Raw genomic sequence first — 17,211 nt, forward strand, 5'->3', positions numbered from 1 at the left:
GCCCTGCTCCTTGGGCCACCCAGGTTTGAGCGATATTCCGGCGACTGGTGCGGTCACCTCACCAGTGAAGTTCTCCAGGAAAAAGGACAGCTGCGCCAGTCGAGTTCCAGCCGCCTGAAGGTAATGGTGAGCGGAGTTAGATGGAGCAAAAAATCAGGGTTTTCGTTCCGGAGGGGGAATTATCAGGAGTTACCGGGGTTGGCGTTGTACACAAGAGACGATGTCGTTGCCATGCAGCTGGGTTATAAGCTATTGAGCCTTGTTATAGGCAACACAAGCAAGGAGGGCCAGCACCCACATTGCCGAATGGACTGAATCGAAGGACAGTAGCAATGTTGGGACGCCAGGACTCACGATTATCTCGAATACAGCTCATCGAGGATAACAGGTTGGCAAAATCTGCATTGAAGTACATACATGCTATTCGCCACAAAATATAAAGGAAGATCAATTGCACAATGCGGCAACCTGTTTATTCGTGACTTATTCCACAAATGGCAAGGTAGATGATGAATGACGGATGATTGGTGGCAGAAACCGGACAATTCCTCTCAGACTTACGAGAGTTACGAACACCTCAGAGCTCAATCAGGCCCAACCGCGCGCAGCAACATCGAACAGGCGCTTTGCAGACACACAAAACAGACAAGTTGCTCGGCAGAGTCAATGAAAACCGTAGGAAAAAAAGCTAGAGTCACCTCACTAAGACACTTCCTGTTCACATTCAAAACCACCTAACAAAAGTATTGAGCTGAGCGCTAAGAGGTAGCCAGATAAAGGTACAGGCACATTTGGAACCAGAGAAGTTGAGGCATCGAAAACGTCTCGTCCGTATCAGACCTGTAAGTACAAATCAAACTCTCTTCGACAAAGGGTTCTCAGCAACAAAGGTTAACGCGCACATGTCGAAGACCAGGGGGTATTCGCTCCAACCCTAACCCCTTCCTCATTCAGAGTGTCACTCTTCACACAGCGCACAGATGATGGTGAAACCCTGCCGCGTTCACAAGTTACAAACTCGCAACGTCCAAACACGAAAGACAGTGCTGAACCATGACGATTGTCATTCGAGTCACTTTCGACTGTAAACTGACCGCAATGGCCTGTTGTACGCTCAATGGCAGAACGAGATGCCTTTCAACGTTCAGAACACTTCCAACGACGACCAACAATCGACAGTTTTAGCCTCGTCAGAGGCCGCATCACAGCGACAAATCAATCGCGTCCGCTCGCCAGCGGAGTCCCAAAGTCCACCTCTTCCATGGCATTCGTCCAGCACGGCAAACAACCCGTGCTTCCAGATCCACTCGAGGTTCTTGAGCTTTTCTCCGGCTGCCGATTTCGCGACCGGCAACTTCACGCCTTCATACCAAAACCACGCTGTTCGCCCAGCAGCTCTCTGCTCCGGCATCGCCTGCTTCTTGGCACGGTGGTACTGATTCCGTCACCGTCCACCGGAAGGTAACGTTCGCCGGCACACGGCACCGCCTCACCAGCGCGGGCTGTACGGCGACTCTCCGTTGGCGTAGGGCGAGCCGCGACTCCGGTCCGGGTCGTACGGCGAGCGCCGCACCAGGCTGGGACTGCCGTAGATCGGGCCCTTGTCGTCCGTCCAGAGGTGCGTCCGGACCGGGCTGTCGGCGTGGTAGGGCGGCGGCGGAGAGCCAAACTGCGGCGGCGGCGTCTTGGCCGGGCTGGCCGACGGGGCGGGCGCGGGGGCGGCGGCGGGCGGCCGCAGCTGGCGCAGCAGTAGGTACACCAGAGTGGCAGCGCCCAGCGCGGTCAGCAGCGAGCAGACGGAGCTCCAGTACTGGCCGAGCAGCAGCCACAGCACGTGGCCCCAGCCGGCCGGCGGCGGCGGCGGGTGCGTGGAGGCGTCCGTGGCGGCCAGCCGTACCGGCACGGACACCGTCTGACCGCTGGCCGCCACCGTCAGCAGGAGGGCCAGGTCGGCCGGCCGGGGACCGGGCAGCCAGGCGGCCGGCCGCAGAGATACCGTCACAACCAGCCGCTCACCGTCCCGCCGCGGAGCAGAGGCCTGCCAGTACACCAGACCGGTCAGAATAACATCATAGCGGCACGGCAAGTAACATCACAGAGGCACGGCACAGTAACACCACAGCTACAGTACGGTACTATAAAGTCAAAGCAACACCAACAACGGCGGGTTACTCCGTTGTCACTCCATGATGACAACACGTTATAACATCAGTGGCAGAGATAGCACACCACAGAAGCACGTTCCACACTCCACAGTCACGGCACACCACCACAAAATAGTCAAGCCAGAGTATCAACGCACCAATGTACAGTGCACCGCACGGACAGCTCAGCGCCAGTGGCGCCCTCTCAAGTTAACCATCCCATCCCTCCCTGACTGACCTGCAGGAGCCGACTGTCCGTCACCGCTGCCGTCACTGAGGAGAGCAGATCCCGCGCGCCCAGCACGCTCAGCTCAGTGGAGACCACCGCTCCGCCCAGCCGCAGCTCTGTGGTCTCCGGGTGGACGGGCGGCATCAGAGGTACGGTGAGCGGGGTGGAGCGCACGGCCGACTGACCGCCGCCGGGCGATACCTCGGCGGTCAGCACCAGGTCGGCGGCGATCCGGGCGGCAGCGGCGCCGGCCGGGCACAGCGGCGTCAGCTCACACTGGTAGCCGACTGGAGGTGGGGGCAGACAGGAGGGGAGCGGTCAAATCACTGGGAGAAAGCGGTCATAACTCGGAGGCGGAACAACGAGCAACGCAGTCAGGTAAATAAATATTATGGTAGTAATATGCACTTTCCTTTATCTATGACACTCAGAAAAAAGCGCTGCTCGAATACGGACCATGTCACAGACGTGGCACAACTGTCTAATAATCACGAAATACATAAAGTTACAAATAATTGGCAAGCTACTGAAAATGTCGACCATCTATCACTGTGTATTTACTGCTTTTCTGCTAATTTATGTAACTACTTGTATGACTGTCCAGCCATTTCCCTCATGCCCCTCCCCCGCCGCCACTGACCGGTATCGGCGCTGAGCACGGCGCGGGACAGGAACAGCTGGTCGGCGCTGACGCCGGCCGCCGGACGGCTCAGACTCAGTCGACAGGAGGCCGGACTGGCGGCCGTCAGACGCTCCAGAGCGGCGGGTGAGCAGCGCGCGGCCGGCGGCGGCGGCACCGGCGACTCCCCGGACAGATTCAGAGGCAGGCGGTACGACTCCCGGCCGCAGGCGGCCACCGCGCCCACCGACACCGGACGGGACAGCCATACCTGGGAGCAGACAGATAACAAAAATTAATCATGCAGTGAGGAGATGCCTGGTGAGCAACGCTCCTGTCCGGTACAATCAATTCAAAATAGGACTTATATCATTATCTGTGTGCACACTGAGCGCCTTCCTTCGAGAGGTGTCGGTATCTGTCCGTCTGCTATCAACACTGAGCGCCTTCCTTCGAGAGGTGTCGGTATCTGTCCGTCTGCTAATAGCGCCCATAGCAACGTTACACGCGATCGCTATGATGCCTAAAATTCGATCTGAAAATAGGGGAGAAATAGGGGAAGATTAAGGGAACCCTATGTAAACACGGCTAATGTGCCACACTCTTTACATTCGTGACCTGCTTTGGGTATCACTGTCATGACCCGCCCCTTACCTGAGTGACCGGCTGCACGGTGATCCTTGAGCGCGCCTGCTGGCCGCTCTCTGTGGTCAGGGTGACAGCTGCTGAACCGGGCCGGCGGGCCACCAGGGCGCCCTCGGCTGTCACCTCCACTGTGTCGGGACTGTCGGAGCGCCATTGGCCCGCCGGCGTGACCGGTGACGTCAGACAGGTGACGTCACCCACCGTCAGATGCGCCTGTCGGGACGGAGGGCGAATGATGAGTGAGCAAGTTATGAGTGAAGGGGCATTCCACGATAGATCGACCAAGGCCTAACACCCGACCATTTTTGATTTTGATGAAATCTTGTCTATAGGGTTCTCTTATGCCCTGAAGTCAATGGTGACAACGCCAGGCCCCTACGGTCAGCGGTTTAGGAGATATAGCCCCGGGCATTTTGACGAGGTCACTCTGCAGAGTGATTTTTGAGGTGCTATATCTCCTAAAGTAATGAAGGAAATGCATTAAACCTTTGCATCGTTGTGATCGTGGTGAAATGGGCAATTAATTGGCCATCTCGGATTTTCAAAAAAATGATTTTGATTTTTAGCTGTGACGTCATCAATTTTTAAACTTTCTGGCTACCCCCCTAGTACATTAAAATTTGCCATTATTTTTGCTCAGAAATAAAGTTCCGTCAATTTCCTTTCGACTGGGAAAAAACAAAAATGGTAATCTTTCTACAAATATTTTATTTTATTTTTTGAAAATCGCACTACAAACTCTGATTTACAGAATCGGGTTATTAAGCAATATAAGACATATCTGCGAGGACCAGTTACTTCCAAAAAGAGGTTATCTGGGTTTCGGCATATAATATTCTTCTCTTTAACTTCACTTTTGATAACAAAAAAAAAGAACTTTAATATTACTTGCACAGGAGTCAATATAATGGCAAAATTATACATACTTTTGAGCTGCCACAGCTGCCTTGTTTATCAACGTAGCTCAAATAAGTAAAAAGTGTGTTTGTGTGGCCGTGATCTCGTTCCTGTCTTGGTGCTTTGCCGTCTGTTATTGCAACTGCAATAGAAATGCACTCCGACTCCGTTGTTTATGGCTTTTATTGCATCCAGCGTTGAAAATGATGATTCGCTGATGAAATACCTAGTCACATTACACCACCTTTTGCCTTCCTGAAACTACCAATTATTTTGTTCGTTTATAATTAGTCGGTTCGTAAATATGCTTTGCAAATCGACTGTCGGTTGGTCATTTGAGCTACGTTGATAAACAAGGCAGCTGTGGCAGCTCAAAAGTATGTATAATTTTGCCATTATATTGACTCCTGTGCAAGTAATATTAAAGTTTTTTTTTTGTTATCAAAAGTGAAGTTAACCCTCGCCGGCCGAGGGGGGGGGGCGGGTGCCGCCCCCCCCCCCCCCCCCATAGGGTTTTTTCGCGGTAGCTCCGAACACGCTGGCGATAGAGAGCTGAAACTTGGCATACCTGACCTTTGATCCAAGCCGCATCTTTTGACACCAACCGCATTTTTGGGTCAGGTCAGGTCACTGACCTATGACGTCATAAGTGAACCTCTGCACGGTCTTCAGATGTCGCAACTTCGCAACGCCCTCACTGCCAGAGGAGATGTCACAGGGAAATGAAACTTGCAGGATCTAGTATCCATTATGAGTCCCACAACTTGTATATCTCGGAATTTTCCTAAAGGTCATATGAGGTCAGGTCATTTTCGTGACCTCACCATTATAAGTCAATGGGGAAAAATGAAAACTGCTATTCTGGCGCCGGGAACGATCTCCAACTATCTCAAGCACACAAAATCGTGATTTTATGCACTCCTTGCAAGGTTAGATGCGTCACTTTTGCAATGTTGACCTTGCGTGACGTCATTTATGACGTCATCAAGGTCATATTAGTTTTTCGTCAATAACTCTTGATCAAATTGGGCTAGCGAGTCGGAAAAGCCACCAATGGACTCAGGAAAACCTGCCGAATCGAATGATATGCGACATGACCTCTTTCGACCAACTTCGTGACCTGGGGGTGCTGACCTGACCTTGACCTGAGGTCAACACCCCAAGTTGACCTGACCCGGACAAAAAGTATACCATTCGACGCGCCTGAGCAAGACGAACACGATGCTGCCAAAATCGGCGCTCTGTGGCCGTTTTTTTGCGAAGTTATTCACCAAAAACTGAACCGTACCTTGGGGCACTTGACCTGACCTCAGAGGTCACCGGTTGACCTAGGACCTTAAAATCGGGTACCAATCTCTGCGTCTCGTAACGGCGCACACGCTCGTTTTTTCCGCGACGCGCTAGCTCCACCAGGGGCGAAACGGCGAGGGGGGGGGGTCGTACCCGCCCCCCCCCCCCTCGGCCGGCGCGTATGTAGAAAACCAATAGGTCCGGCGAGGGTTAAAGAGAAGAATATTATATGCCGAAACCCAGATAACCTCTTTTTGGAAGTAACTGGTCCTCGCAGATGTGTCTTATATTGCTTAATAACCCGATTCTGTAAATCAGAGTTTGTAGTGCGATTTTCAAAAAATAAAATAAAGTATTTGTAGAAAGATTACCATTTTTGTTTTTTCCCAGTCGAAAGGAAATTGACGGAACTTCATTTCTGAGCAAAAATAATGGCAAATTTTAATGTACTAGGGGGGTAGCCAGAAAGTTTAAAAATTGATGACGTCACAGCTAAAAATCAAAATCATTTTTTTGAAAATCCGAGATGGCCAATTAATTGCCCATTTCACCACGATCACAACGATGCAAAGGTTTAATGCATTTCCTTCATTCCTTTAGGAGATATAGCACTTCAAAAATCACTCTGCAGAGTGACCTCGTCAAAATGCCCGGGGCTATATCTCCTAAACCGCTGACCGCAGGGGTCTGGCGTTGTCACCATTGACTTCAGGGCATAAGAGAACCCTGTAGACAAGATTTCATCAAAATCAAAAATGGTCGGGTGTAAATCTGATAAAATTTTGGTCGATCTATCGTGGAATGCCCCTGAAGCTTTATTAGGCGCACAACGATTTATGCGTGTCAGTTCTTAGCAACGCCCTATTAGTTATATTAGCTAGAAATTATTTAGGTAGTCAAAGTTACTTGTGTTAAGCTATCACCATTATTTGTTCAGCAGCATACCACGGAAAGATAAGTGCTGTGGTAATATGACAACGGGTATTTTCAACAATGACGTTTCATGCTGTAAATACTGGCTATTCTTCCTGCACTTAACGCTTAGTTCGCTTTAAACGCAACCTCATGAGACAGCCTATTCCCTCCCCCAGACCCACCTGTTCGGGCGGCACCAGGTCAGCGATATCCACAAACAGAACATCGCTGAGTGCCGGGTCGGCGTCGGCGGCCACGCTCAGACTGACGGTGCCCGGACGGCGCAGCTGAGCCGTCACCAGGGTGGCGGTGCCGGCCGCCTGCAGCAGGTCCGCGCGACTGGCGGCCGGGGGCGCCGCGCCCAGCCAGGCGGCAAACGGCCGGCCGCGAGTGTCGTGCGCGGTCACGTTCAGTCGGAGCTGGGCGGCGGAGATGGTGGGGAAGGGTAAGGGCGACTACACTTTCACAGGAATGATGGAAAACAAAGATAGATCGAAGTTATTGCATTACAGAGTACACAACAAATACGACTACAACTGTAACAGTGATAAAGTAACAAGTCTCCATTGCCATCCATCAAAGTTTTACGATAACCGACACTCACAAGCTGGCTGATTAAGGCTTTATCACAACCGAATAACAGCAAACACGAAATATCCTATTTGTGGAGCAAAAAGTCCCTAAGAGGTGCCATCCAAGCCACTCCAAGACCGCCCTTCCTAGTATCCCGCAGTAAACTGACCACCCGCCCCACCCAGCCGTGCTGACCGCTCTTTCGCTCTCGGTACTGACCGTCAGTCCGGTGGGCAGTCCTCCGGCGCCGTCCGCCACACACAGCTCAGCCACGGGCGTCACCATGACGTAATGCACGGGCAGCAGTTCGAGCAGCAGCGCGGCCGTCTGGTTACCGCCCGGCTGGCCAGTGGCCGTCAGACGGAGCGTGTCGCGGCCGGTGCGCGGCCCGGCCACCAGCTCTGAGCCGCTGACCGAGACCAGGCCCTCGGCAGAGGTGGCCACCGCCGGCAGAGTGGTACGAAGAGAGAGCCGGGAGTGGGGCGACATGAGCACCGAGCCGGTCGGCACCGGTGGCGAGAGCACGCGCAGCTCCTCGTACACCTGACGAAAGTGGGCGCTTAGCTTTAGAACGCTTCAAGTTCAACTAACCCGAGGATCAAGGTAAAAAGAGAAGCAGGTCATAAATTCACATGGTGTTTACAACGGGAGATGACAGGTAGAAGTTTTCTCATCACTATACCATCAGACAAACCAACGAGACAAAATTTAAGCAGTCAGTACTCTGAAATCATCGCTCAATGAATTTGCTCTCCCAGCTGGTATCACAAGCTCAAAACTACAAAGTTACATACCCAGTGGATCGGTGGCAGGGGCTTAAGCCCGAGAGGGATCCCGAATCACATACCGTGACGTGTAGCGTAGCCTTGGTGGGTAGATCGGCGGGACAGCCGACTGGCCGCAGACCATCACCGAACGCCAGTGTTACCGACAGCTGCGCCTTGCCCGGCTCCAGCGCCGACATGCGCATGGCCACGCCCTCGTCTGAGTCGACACAGAGCTGCCGGAAGGAGGGGAGGAGTCAGCATCCGACTGGGTAGCGGCGGTCAGCGAGGGGGAGGGCGGGCATCAGTGCTAGAACGCTTGTACTAGCGGATGAAGAACATCATCGCAGCTGATTGGTGACGACCCCAACGAATCACTGGAAGCTTGTGGTTGTTTTGTGGAAATATTAGCTAGCTAGACGGGCCAGAGACAAGGCTGATTATGATCGGCCGGCCAGTGAGTGTGGCTACTGGCTAGTCACAGTGACCGATCTGCTATCTGCGACTGACCGGACTGAGCGAGCTGGACACTATCTAATTGGAGTGAGACGAACAGCAACTGGGCTGACCGAACTGAACGGACTGTTGACTGGCTCGCTAACCGGACTGAGCAGAACAATGACTGTGACTGACCAGACTGAGGGGACCATTGACCATGACTGACCGGACTCAGTGGACTGGAGACGGCCGCCGTCTGCGGATACGAGCTGCTCCAGCGGAACGTGACGCCCGGCACCGGGCTCTTGATGACGAACACGGCTCCGTGCTGATCCAGTCCATCGGCGTACAGCGGCTGCCGCTGACCCCGCTGGATGCGGGTGAGCGGGGCGCGCAGCCGCACACCGCACAGCTGTACCACGTGAGCTGACACGGTGTCCTGTGAGGGAGGGTAGACAGACACATACAGTCAGATACACACAGAGACATACAGTCAGCCGCACTCCGCACAGCTGCACGACGTGAGCTGACACGGTGTCCTGTGACAGACACACAGACATACATAAAGTCAGCCGTATACATCACAGTTCATACAATCGGAACTACCAGCTAGTACCTACCCCATATAGTTACCGCGCACCAAGACCTTTTATGCAAGTGCTGCATCATCAGAGCACAAACAGTAGCCATTAACACACCAGAATTATAACTAGAGGTGGCAAAAGATGAAAATTTTGGGAACCAGACTCGAACCAGACCCGGCTGGACATTTCTGGAACCAGTCGGACCCGGTCTTAGTTGGAACCGGAACCAGTTGGACCCGTTCCCCAAAAGTCAATTTATTCAAACTACTTGTAGGTATCATTAGTTGCATCATGTAAAACAGCCTATTACCCACTGGGAATACTCAAGAGCTACTGTGTGCCAAGAAACATTCACTTCATTCACTTCATATTTTGCAATAATGTGTAGTGTGCAATATGTATAGTTCATGGTAGGACCCGGTTGGACCCGTCAGAAAATTTCCAGGAACCGGTCTGGACCCATATGGGTCCAGACTGGTTCTTTGGACCGGGTCCCCGGGTCCACATTTTGCCACCTCTAATTATAACCAAAGAAGGCAGTCACTGTAAAACTTACCGACAGCTGCTTTCCAGCGACAGAGCTATCACCAACTATAATCATCACAAACACCGGTGCTGTCCCGCACCTACCTCCGAGTAGACGGTGTGGTCCCCGGTGGCCGGCTCTCCGTCGGCCACCTGGCCGGTCAGCCGCGCGCTGCCCGGCCGGCGCGCCGTCACCAGGCCGGACGCGCTGACCTCGGCTGCCGTCCGCTCCGACGAGCTGAACCAGACGTCGGTGTCGGCGCGCGGCCCGCCGCTGGCCGCCAGCTGGTACTGGCTGCCGACGGCCACCGTCCGGTTCCGCGGGCTGAGGCGGAGCGGAGGGAACACCTCCACGCGCCGGTCGGAGGCGGCCGTGGCGCCGGCGCGGGCTGTGAGGGTGACGTCGCCCACGGCCTCACCGCGCACCTCGTACAGGTGGGTGTCGTCCGGGCCGGCCGACTGGTATCTGGGAGATGGAGAATAAAGAGGGAATGTCAGCCGGAGACAATGGCGGGGAAGTGGATTATGACATTGACAAGCCACAATCCTTGAACCCCTGGGCTCCAAAATAGTTACCATTCAATGAGTGCGTAAGTACGCCATTGTGTGTTAGCGAGATAAGTACAGAAATGTCCCAACAGAAATGGATAAGAAGTTTAGGGCGTAAGTGAACTAAGAGAGGTGCAAGAACTAAAGTGCATCAACCTAATGGAATGTAGATGCAATACGACAGAGAAAACTCAGCCGACCTGACGGCGAGGACACTGGAGGCGGGCTCCAGTCGCACGTTGAGCAGCGGCAGCAGTCGGGCCGGCAGGCGGGTCCCAGAGGCTCCCAGGACGGCCACGCTGGCCACGGTCTTACTGCCGAGTGCCAGGCGGCCCACCACCGACAGCTCCACGCCGGTGACGCCCGAGATCTGACGTAATATCGGACCGGCACGGTCAGCAGAGGTCAGCCAAACGATATTCGAAACAGAGCTGATGCATAGGATGCATACTGCATTATCAATCGCTTTCAAGCGAAGAGTGAGATAATAGCATTAACAGATCCGACAGATAAAAGCTTCTTCTTGCAACAGGAAGTCCATGCCTTTCCAAATAATCTTCAACAACCTTGAGTTCTCATCAACTTTGTCACACCCTCTCCCGTCCCTAATCCCTTCCCCATTAAACCCAAGAGTTTTAGCCAGTAACATGCCCAATGCCTCCGTTCTCCCGCGGCCTAGTCCCGCGGCCTAGTCTCACCTGGACTGCCACGGTGGCCGGCGGGGTGGCCGTCAGACACAGGTCCCACACGTCCAGCGTGAGCCGACCGTCGGCGCGCGGCGCCACCGACACACTGCTGTTCTCCGGGTGGAAGGTAAAAGCAGCCAGCGAGCTCTGCGCCGGCGTCGCCACGCGCACGGCGACATGGCCCGAGCCGCCGGTGAGCTGGACCGCCTCGCGGGTGGCCGGGTGGTTAAACACGACCAGCTGAGCGGGCGACGCCTGGAGCGGCGTCACCAGACGCAGTGCCAGCTCCGCCTCCAGCCGGGCGGCCCCCTGAGGAGCTGTCATCACCGCGCGGACAGTCAGCTCGCCTGGGCGGCCGGCCGGGACCAGCGAGCGCCGCTCGGCTGCCGGCAGCGCCCCGGGGCCCGCCGCCGCGCCGCCGGCCGGCTCCAGCCGCGCCAGCGAGCCGCTGCTGCTCTCACTCCAGGCGAGCGCCAGAGAGCTGGCGTTATGGAAGGCGGCGCCGTCGGCGTCCTCACAGCGCAGCAGCAGCGGCAGCGGCTGGCCGGCGTGCGCGCGCAGCGGCTGCTGTAGCGGGCAGGCGGGCAGCTCCAGCGGCTGTCGGCCGGCGGCCACCGGCTGCTCGGCGGTGAGCAGCAGGCGGCGCGGCATGGCGCAGCGCACCAGCACCTCTGCGCGGCTGACGGCCGGCCGTGGCAGCTCGGCGGACGGCCGGTTCCCCACCGTCAGCTGCAGGCGGGCCTCTCCGACGGCACGGCACAGCACCAGCCGCCAGAAGCCGTCGGCGCCGGCCACCTCGGCCACAGACACAGCGTCGACCGAACTCACCGCTGTCGGCACAGGGAAGGAAGGAGAGTCACGGAGAGACAAGGCATCGTGCTAAAATCGAGCAGACAAAGTCTGGTGGCCGTTAACAAAGACGTTTAAAGCAATCATGCATTAATCGCGTCCGAGCGGTGGCCCACTGGGTCGGCTCCTTACCGGTGGCCTGGTGTCGGTCGGGTCGTGTGGGCCACGGCAGGGGACCACCGTCGGCCTGCAGCAGCCAGGAGGAGCGGGGCGCCAACAGCAGGCCGGCGCCGTCCGCCGGCGGAGCCACCGTCAGCGGCCGGTAGGTGCCCACCAGCGCGCCCGCCTCGGCCGTCGGCCACGGCTCCAGCAGGCTGACCGTGACCCGCGCGTGGCCCGGCTCCACACCCCGCAGAGAGACCTGGCGACACGCGCCCGGCGGCGCCTCCCCGGCAGACTCGTCTGGAGGAGAGGACAGGAAACAGTCAGAGAGAAATAAGGACACAAGAGGCATCAGTTGCATTATAAAAACAAAGTGGAAAATTCATTGACGTGACAGCGAAACAATGGTGATGAGCAAAATGCTATAAGACGTGATACTAATAATATGAGCTATTACCAAAAATTCTCGATAATACCAGCATTCTAGTCAACATCCTTTTCCATGGCCACCAGCAATCCCCTTCCCCACATACGCGCACCATTTCAGGAAAACTGCAGCTATCCATCGTCATTTCGCGCAATCGTCGCGTCTTACCCTCGGGTCCGGTGACGAAGCGTTCGTTGGAGAGTTGCACATTGAGAGCCACCTGGTGGCAGCGGGTGAAACTGACACGGCGGCCGTCCTCCAGTCGAGCGTGCAGAGCCACGGGCACCAGCAGGGGCGCGCCCACCTCCGCCTCGCGCGGCCCGGCGGGCAGAGACAGCTCGGCCACCGGTACCACGTATACCTGGCGAGGGTCAGGTCAGGTCTGGTCAGAAGAAACCAACAGAGAGCTCGTCTTCCGGCACCACGTAGGCAAGGGTCAGACACCTGGCAAGGGTCAGAATAAGTCAGGTCAGATCATGGAAACACAGATCTTTTCCTAAGGATGATTTGCATCATCATGTTATATGCTTAATAAAATGTTTTTTTTTTAACGTGCACATATGACGCACCACAGCTGATCACTGTTTTCGTCCCTATATTTGCATTCCTATTCCCCCTCAAAGGCCACCACCCCACCATTCCAACGCATCACCCCACCACCACACCTACTTGTGCGTGTGCCTTGATGCGCGGGTTGCGCACCAGGCTGACGGTGACCGTACAGTGTCCCCGGCCGCGGGTTCGCAGTACACCCTGCTGACTGACGGTGGCTAGATGACTGTTGTTGGACGACCACGCCACGCTGCCGTCGCCGCCCGTGTACTGAAGTCACAGCAGGGCACACAGAGGTCAGGTGGGGTTTTGCAGGTGTCGGAGGGGTTGAGGGGTTGACACTTGACAAAAGATGGTTCTGATGGGCAGGCTCATCCTCCAGTAATTACATGACTGGGCTTGACACCGAAATAGCACTAGAGGATTTCATGCGACACAAAACACTAGAAAGTATAATCCAAAGCGTCATTCATAGATCAACGATAGATCCTAACCAAGACCCTAGACCCTAGGTGAAAACCCCTATACCCTACACACAATATAGACCCTACATATTGAGGCCTAACGATCTGCCAATGGCTGCCGCCTCAGCCGTCCCCGCGTACTGACGTTGAGCTGTATGTTGTAGGCGGGCGCCGTCTGCGGGTTCCAGGGCAGTACCACCAGCTCGGGCACCACGGCCAGCGGCGGGTAGATCTCCAGGGTGGCAGTGGCCTCCAGCGGCACGGCCAGACGGTGCTCAGAGCCGTCCGGGACGCGGTAACCGGTCAGACGCGCCTGTGGGGGGGGGGGGGGACATGGGTACGTCAGGGGTGGCAAGCGAGTAAGCAAAGATGGCACGTAGGCGGACCGTCGCGGGCAACGGAAGGAGCTGAGAGTTTGAAAGGCGCCAGGACTGCACTAATCAGTCTGACACCAGTAAACAAAAGTAGCAGACATCCATCACAACTCGCTATAAATAATCATCATTTGACGACAATGACGTTGATTGGAGGCTATGGTTACCCCCACACCTCACAAGAATAAAGACATTCTACCGTCGGCGAGGGGAGAGGAGTGGAAGCAGTGAAACGGAGCAGCAGAAGAGTGTCACTGTACCCGGATCTTGGCATGTCCCGTGCTGACGGTGGTTCCCTCGGCGTAGGTGCCGTTGTCGGAGGTTAGGTCCATGGAGAAGTACTCCTCCTCCACAGTCAGCTCAACCACCACGTTCTGTCGGAGATACAGGCACAACGTGAAACACGGCCTATTGTCAGCTATAAGATTGCTGTGGAAAAAACTTACGGAACTCAACCAAACTCTATTCAACAGTCGATACACTGAGAAGTCTTGCTTCACAAAGAATCATTGCAAACTAGAAACCAAGCAAACCAGGCAAATGACATCGTCATTATCGTTACACATGACGATACAGTCATAAAAGGCAGCACTAGTAATCAACCACGACATACCTATGAGCGACTATCCCGCGATGGCTCACCTCTCCGATCCAGAGTCTGTTTCCGAGCGCGTCCCACAGATGGCACTGCAGTCGGACGCGCTGCCCGGTGACGGCCACCCAGTCGGCGTGTGAGGGCGAGGTGACGGTCAGGCTGGCCGGCTCGACCACTGAGAGCCGCGCAGAGGCGCCCGTGTCACCGCCCTCGGCGTTCGAGTCACGCAGCGTCACCTGACGGGTACAGGGCGGGGTAAACAATGGTCACAATATAAAGGCGTTTGATTGTTGTTGCTCACCAGCTATTCGGCCTTTGATGGACAACGTGAGACGATCAAAATAAAGCAACAGATCAAGAGTGAAGACAGCAATGCTGCCCAATGAATTTCTGCATCTATTTCGCAAGAGAGAAAAAGTCGATACGTGCGACCACAAAATTATCTGGCATACTCGTAAATGACTGGCAATCTCCACGTCAGATAAGCCAGAATAAAATTATCTGTCTGATAGTGATATGACTCAAAACACCGACCTTCGCCACCGTGTCTGTTCTAGCAAAGGTCCATTCTAGCAAAGGTCCACTTTCCCTCCTACCATGCTTTGACACAGCCCCGTAACCACCTCTCACCCCTCCCTTGTCTCCCTCTCACATTCCCTCACCTCGGTATTGCCCTTCTTTAGAGCGGTGACGGTGCTGGATCCTTTCTCCAGGCGCCCGACGGCCGCGTCTCGGACGTCCAGGTAGTACGGCGACGCGTCCAGCCGGACCGGGTGCAGGCGACCGTGCTTCACCTGCACGGCAGCATACGGCACGCGCGTCCCAGGCAGGACGAAGGCGTCCGGCGGCTGCAGCAGCAGGTTGGCCACCGAGGAGAGCCGCACGCCGGGCGTCTCCAGGTCGCCGAGTTGGGCGTGCTGGAGCCGGGCCGAGACCACGGCCACGCCGGTGGCCGTGCCGACCAGGAGCACCTTGTCACCGCGGAGTCCACGCCGCTCCAGTGCCTCAATCGCCTGGTGGTAGGGAGGTGGATGGAGAGGTGTGAGGGACGGCAATCGTATCACAATGGCGACAAGTGGGTGGGTCCGAATCGGTTGAAAGGTGGATAGACGGAAAGAACTGGAGATTATTTGTTCAGTGACGGACGAAAGAAGATTACGAAGACTAAACGAGGACGAGACGGACAGAAACAGGACGGACGGGGACATGTTCACATAAATCAAGGGTACTTAGGATGGTTAAAATGCAAAACGTTCCACATGTCCAAATGGCAAAGATCCTGAATTTGACAGTCCGTCCATTTAAAATAGCACATCGCAATTAATTTAAAACTCATCCAACCGACCCGAACACCATTCAGCAGTCATGAGCGCCACGGCTACCCACCGGTGACGTGTCGTAGCTGGACTCTGCGAACGGCTGGATCCTGATGACGGGCTGGCCGCCGCCGACCGCCTTCACCGACCACTGGAAGGACACGCCGTCCAGACTGGTGAACTGGTTGCCCTGCTCGTCCATGGCGATCAGCTCGAACTCCTCGGCCGCCTCCTCCACGTAGATCTCGCGCGTGGTGGTGGCGATCAGCAGCGAGCGCGGCGTGTCGACTATGACGTCACAGCGCAGCACCACGCCGCTCTCTGCGGGGGAGGGGTGGGGGAGGGGTGTCAGAGCAGCCAGCAGCGTTCAGCTCATCCACCCAGCAGTGTCACATACAAACAGATCCTGTGGCTCATTGTCCTATGTGACAAGCATGGTGTATGAAATAGTTGACAACTAGGCCCACATACTTTTTCAAGACACAAAGAAGGAAGACAATGATCCAGTGTGTTAATGGCAATATGCGGTAATCATCCAAAATTTCAAGCAAGTGTATTCTAGTTTCAACTTATCCTCAATATCAAAGCAATATCCTGTGGTTAGCACTTCACTTGGTCCTCTCAGTTTGTCCCTCCACTCCAATAGACAATAAGAACACCAAGCGTTGGCTGATGACTGTGGAAGCATACCTCTGTCCTCTGCGAGGACGATGACCTTCTGGGTAGAGGACTGACGGGAAATGGCTGTAACAGTGGCCTTGTTGGAGCAGCCGCCAGTTTCCACAGGCTCAACCAGAACAGCATCCTCTTGCAGGGATGACCTGATAACAAAATAAAAAAGACATTCAGAAAGATGGGTACCAGATTGTTCCTTAAACATTTCTGTTACACAATCCTGACAAAACACATTTCTTTTAGACAATTCTCATCTTTGCAGCCAGCAGGTAGGCTAGTATGCCAAGTCTGGATTCTATGAACCACAAGCCCATAAAAGCAAAAACTTTTGTCTTGATACCGTACATCTTGAAATGTGTTTTGAAATGCTACTGAAACAAAAACAGATATCAAATTATGGGAAGAAACTATAACAACATTCTCTTCTCACCAAATTATGCCTGCATCCAGCTAGTTTGACATGGCTGCCCAACATCATAAAATCAAACAACATAATAAATATACAACTTGGTACTTACCAAACAAAACATTCTGAGGTTGTTTCAGTAACTTCCAAAGTATACACAACTGGATTGTTTTGAAAGTTGTATGGAAGTAGCACTCTTGGTGTGTTCAACTTTGCTCCATGTGATAATGAACAGACAAAGAGAAGGATCCAGATCACAAATGCCTTCATTTTGTCTTCATTCATCTTGTCAGCTTCATAAAAATTAACTCATCAACTTGGGTAGGTATATACTGTGAAACCACTGATGCTTATGAATTAAGTTATAACTGAAACCAGAGAACATGCGCTGTTAGCATAAAATTCATGCGCACCTTGACTGATGCTCATGCTCATACTTCATGCATGAAATACTACCTATATTCAATCATGAATCATGTCACAGACTTCTCTATATAGAGAAATCTGTGATCATGTCAATCAAGGATCAGGAGGATGCCTTAACCCTCGCCCGCACATGGGGGGGGTTGCCACCCCCCCCAGGTAGTCTTTCT

The 17,211-nt window shown here is 54.3% G+C and overlaps 1 protein-coding gene across 1 annotated transcript; it reads right to left on the reverse strand.

The window, feature by feature from the left end:
- Positions 1 to 437: 437 nt before the first annotated feature.
- LOC122382222 (nuclear pore membrane glycoprotein 210-like) lies at positions 438 to 16,981 on the reverse strand. The gene is made up of 21 exons (XM_043367278.1): positions 16,731 to 16,981; positions 16,228 to 16,358; positions 15,608 to 15,858; positions 14,884 to 15,234; positions 14,269 to 14,457; positions 13,887 to 14,000; positions 13,398 to 13,565; positions 12,906 to 13,058; positions 12,405 to 12,597; positions 11,840 to 12,109; positions 10,871 to 11,688; positions 10,373 to 10,542; positions 9,729 to 10,089; positions 8,741 to 8,953; positions 8,160 to 8,312; positions 7,532 to 7,855; positions 6,922 to 7,158; positions 3,647 to 3,850; positions 3,014 to 3,263; positions 2,383 to 2,660; positions 438 to 2,038 (listed from the first exon to the last, which is right to left on the reverse strand). Exons 1-21 carry the CDS (start codon positions 16,901 to 16,903, stop codon positions 1,490 to 1,492), a joined length of 5,550 nt encoding a protein of 1,849 aa, XP_043223213.1. The 5' UTR covers positions 16,904 to 16,981; the 3' UTR covers positions 438 to 1,489.
- Between the last annotated feature and the right edge of the window lie 230 nt (positions 16,982 to 17,211).

Source organism: Amphibalanus amphitrite, unplaced genomic scaffold (assembly GCF_019059575.1).
Source record: "Amphibalanus amphitrite isolate SeventyFive unplaced genomic scaffold, NRLGWU_Aamphi_draft 000135F_arrow, whole genome shotgun sequence".
Taxonomy (NCBI): Eukaryota; Metazoa; Arthropoda; class Thecostraca; order Balanomorpha; family Balanidae; genus Amphibalanus; species Amphibalanus amphitrite.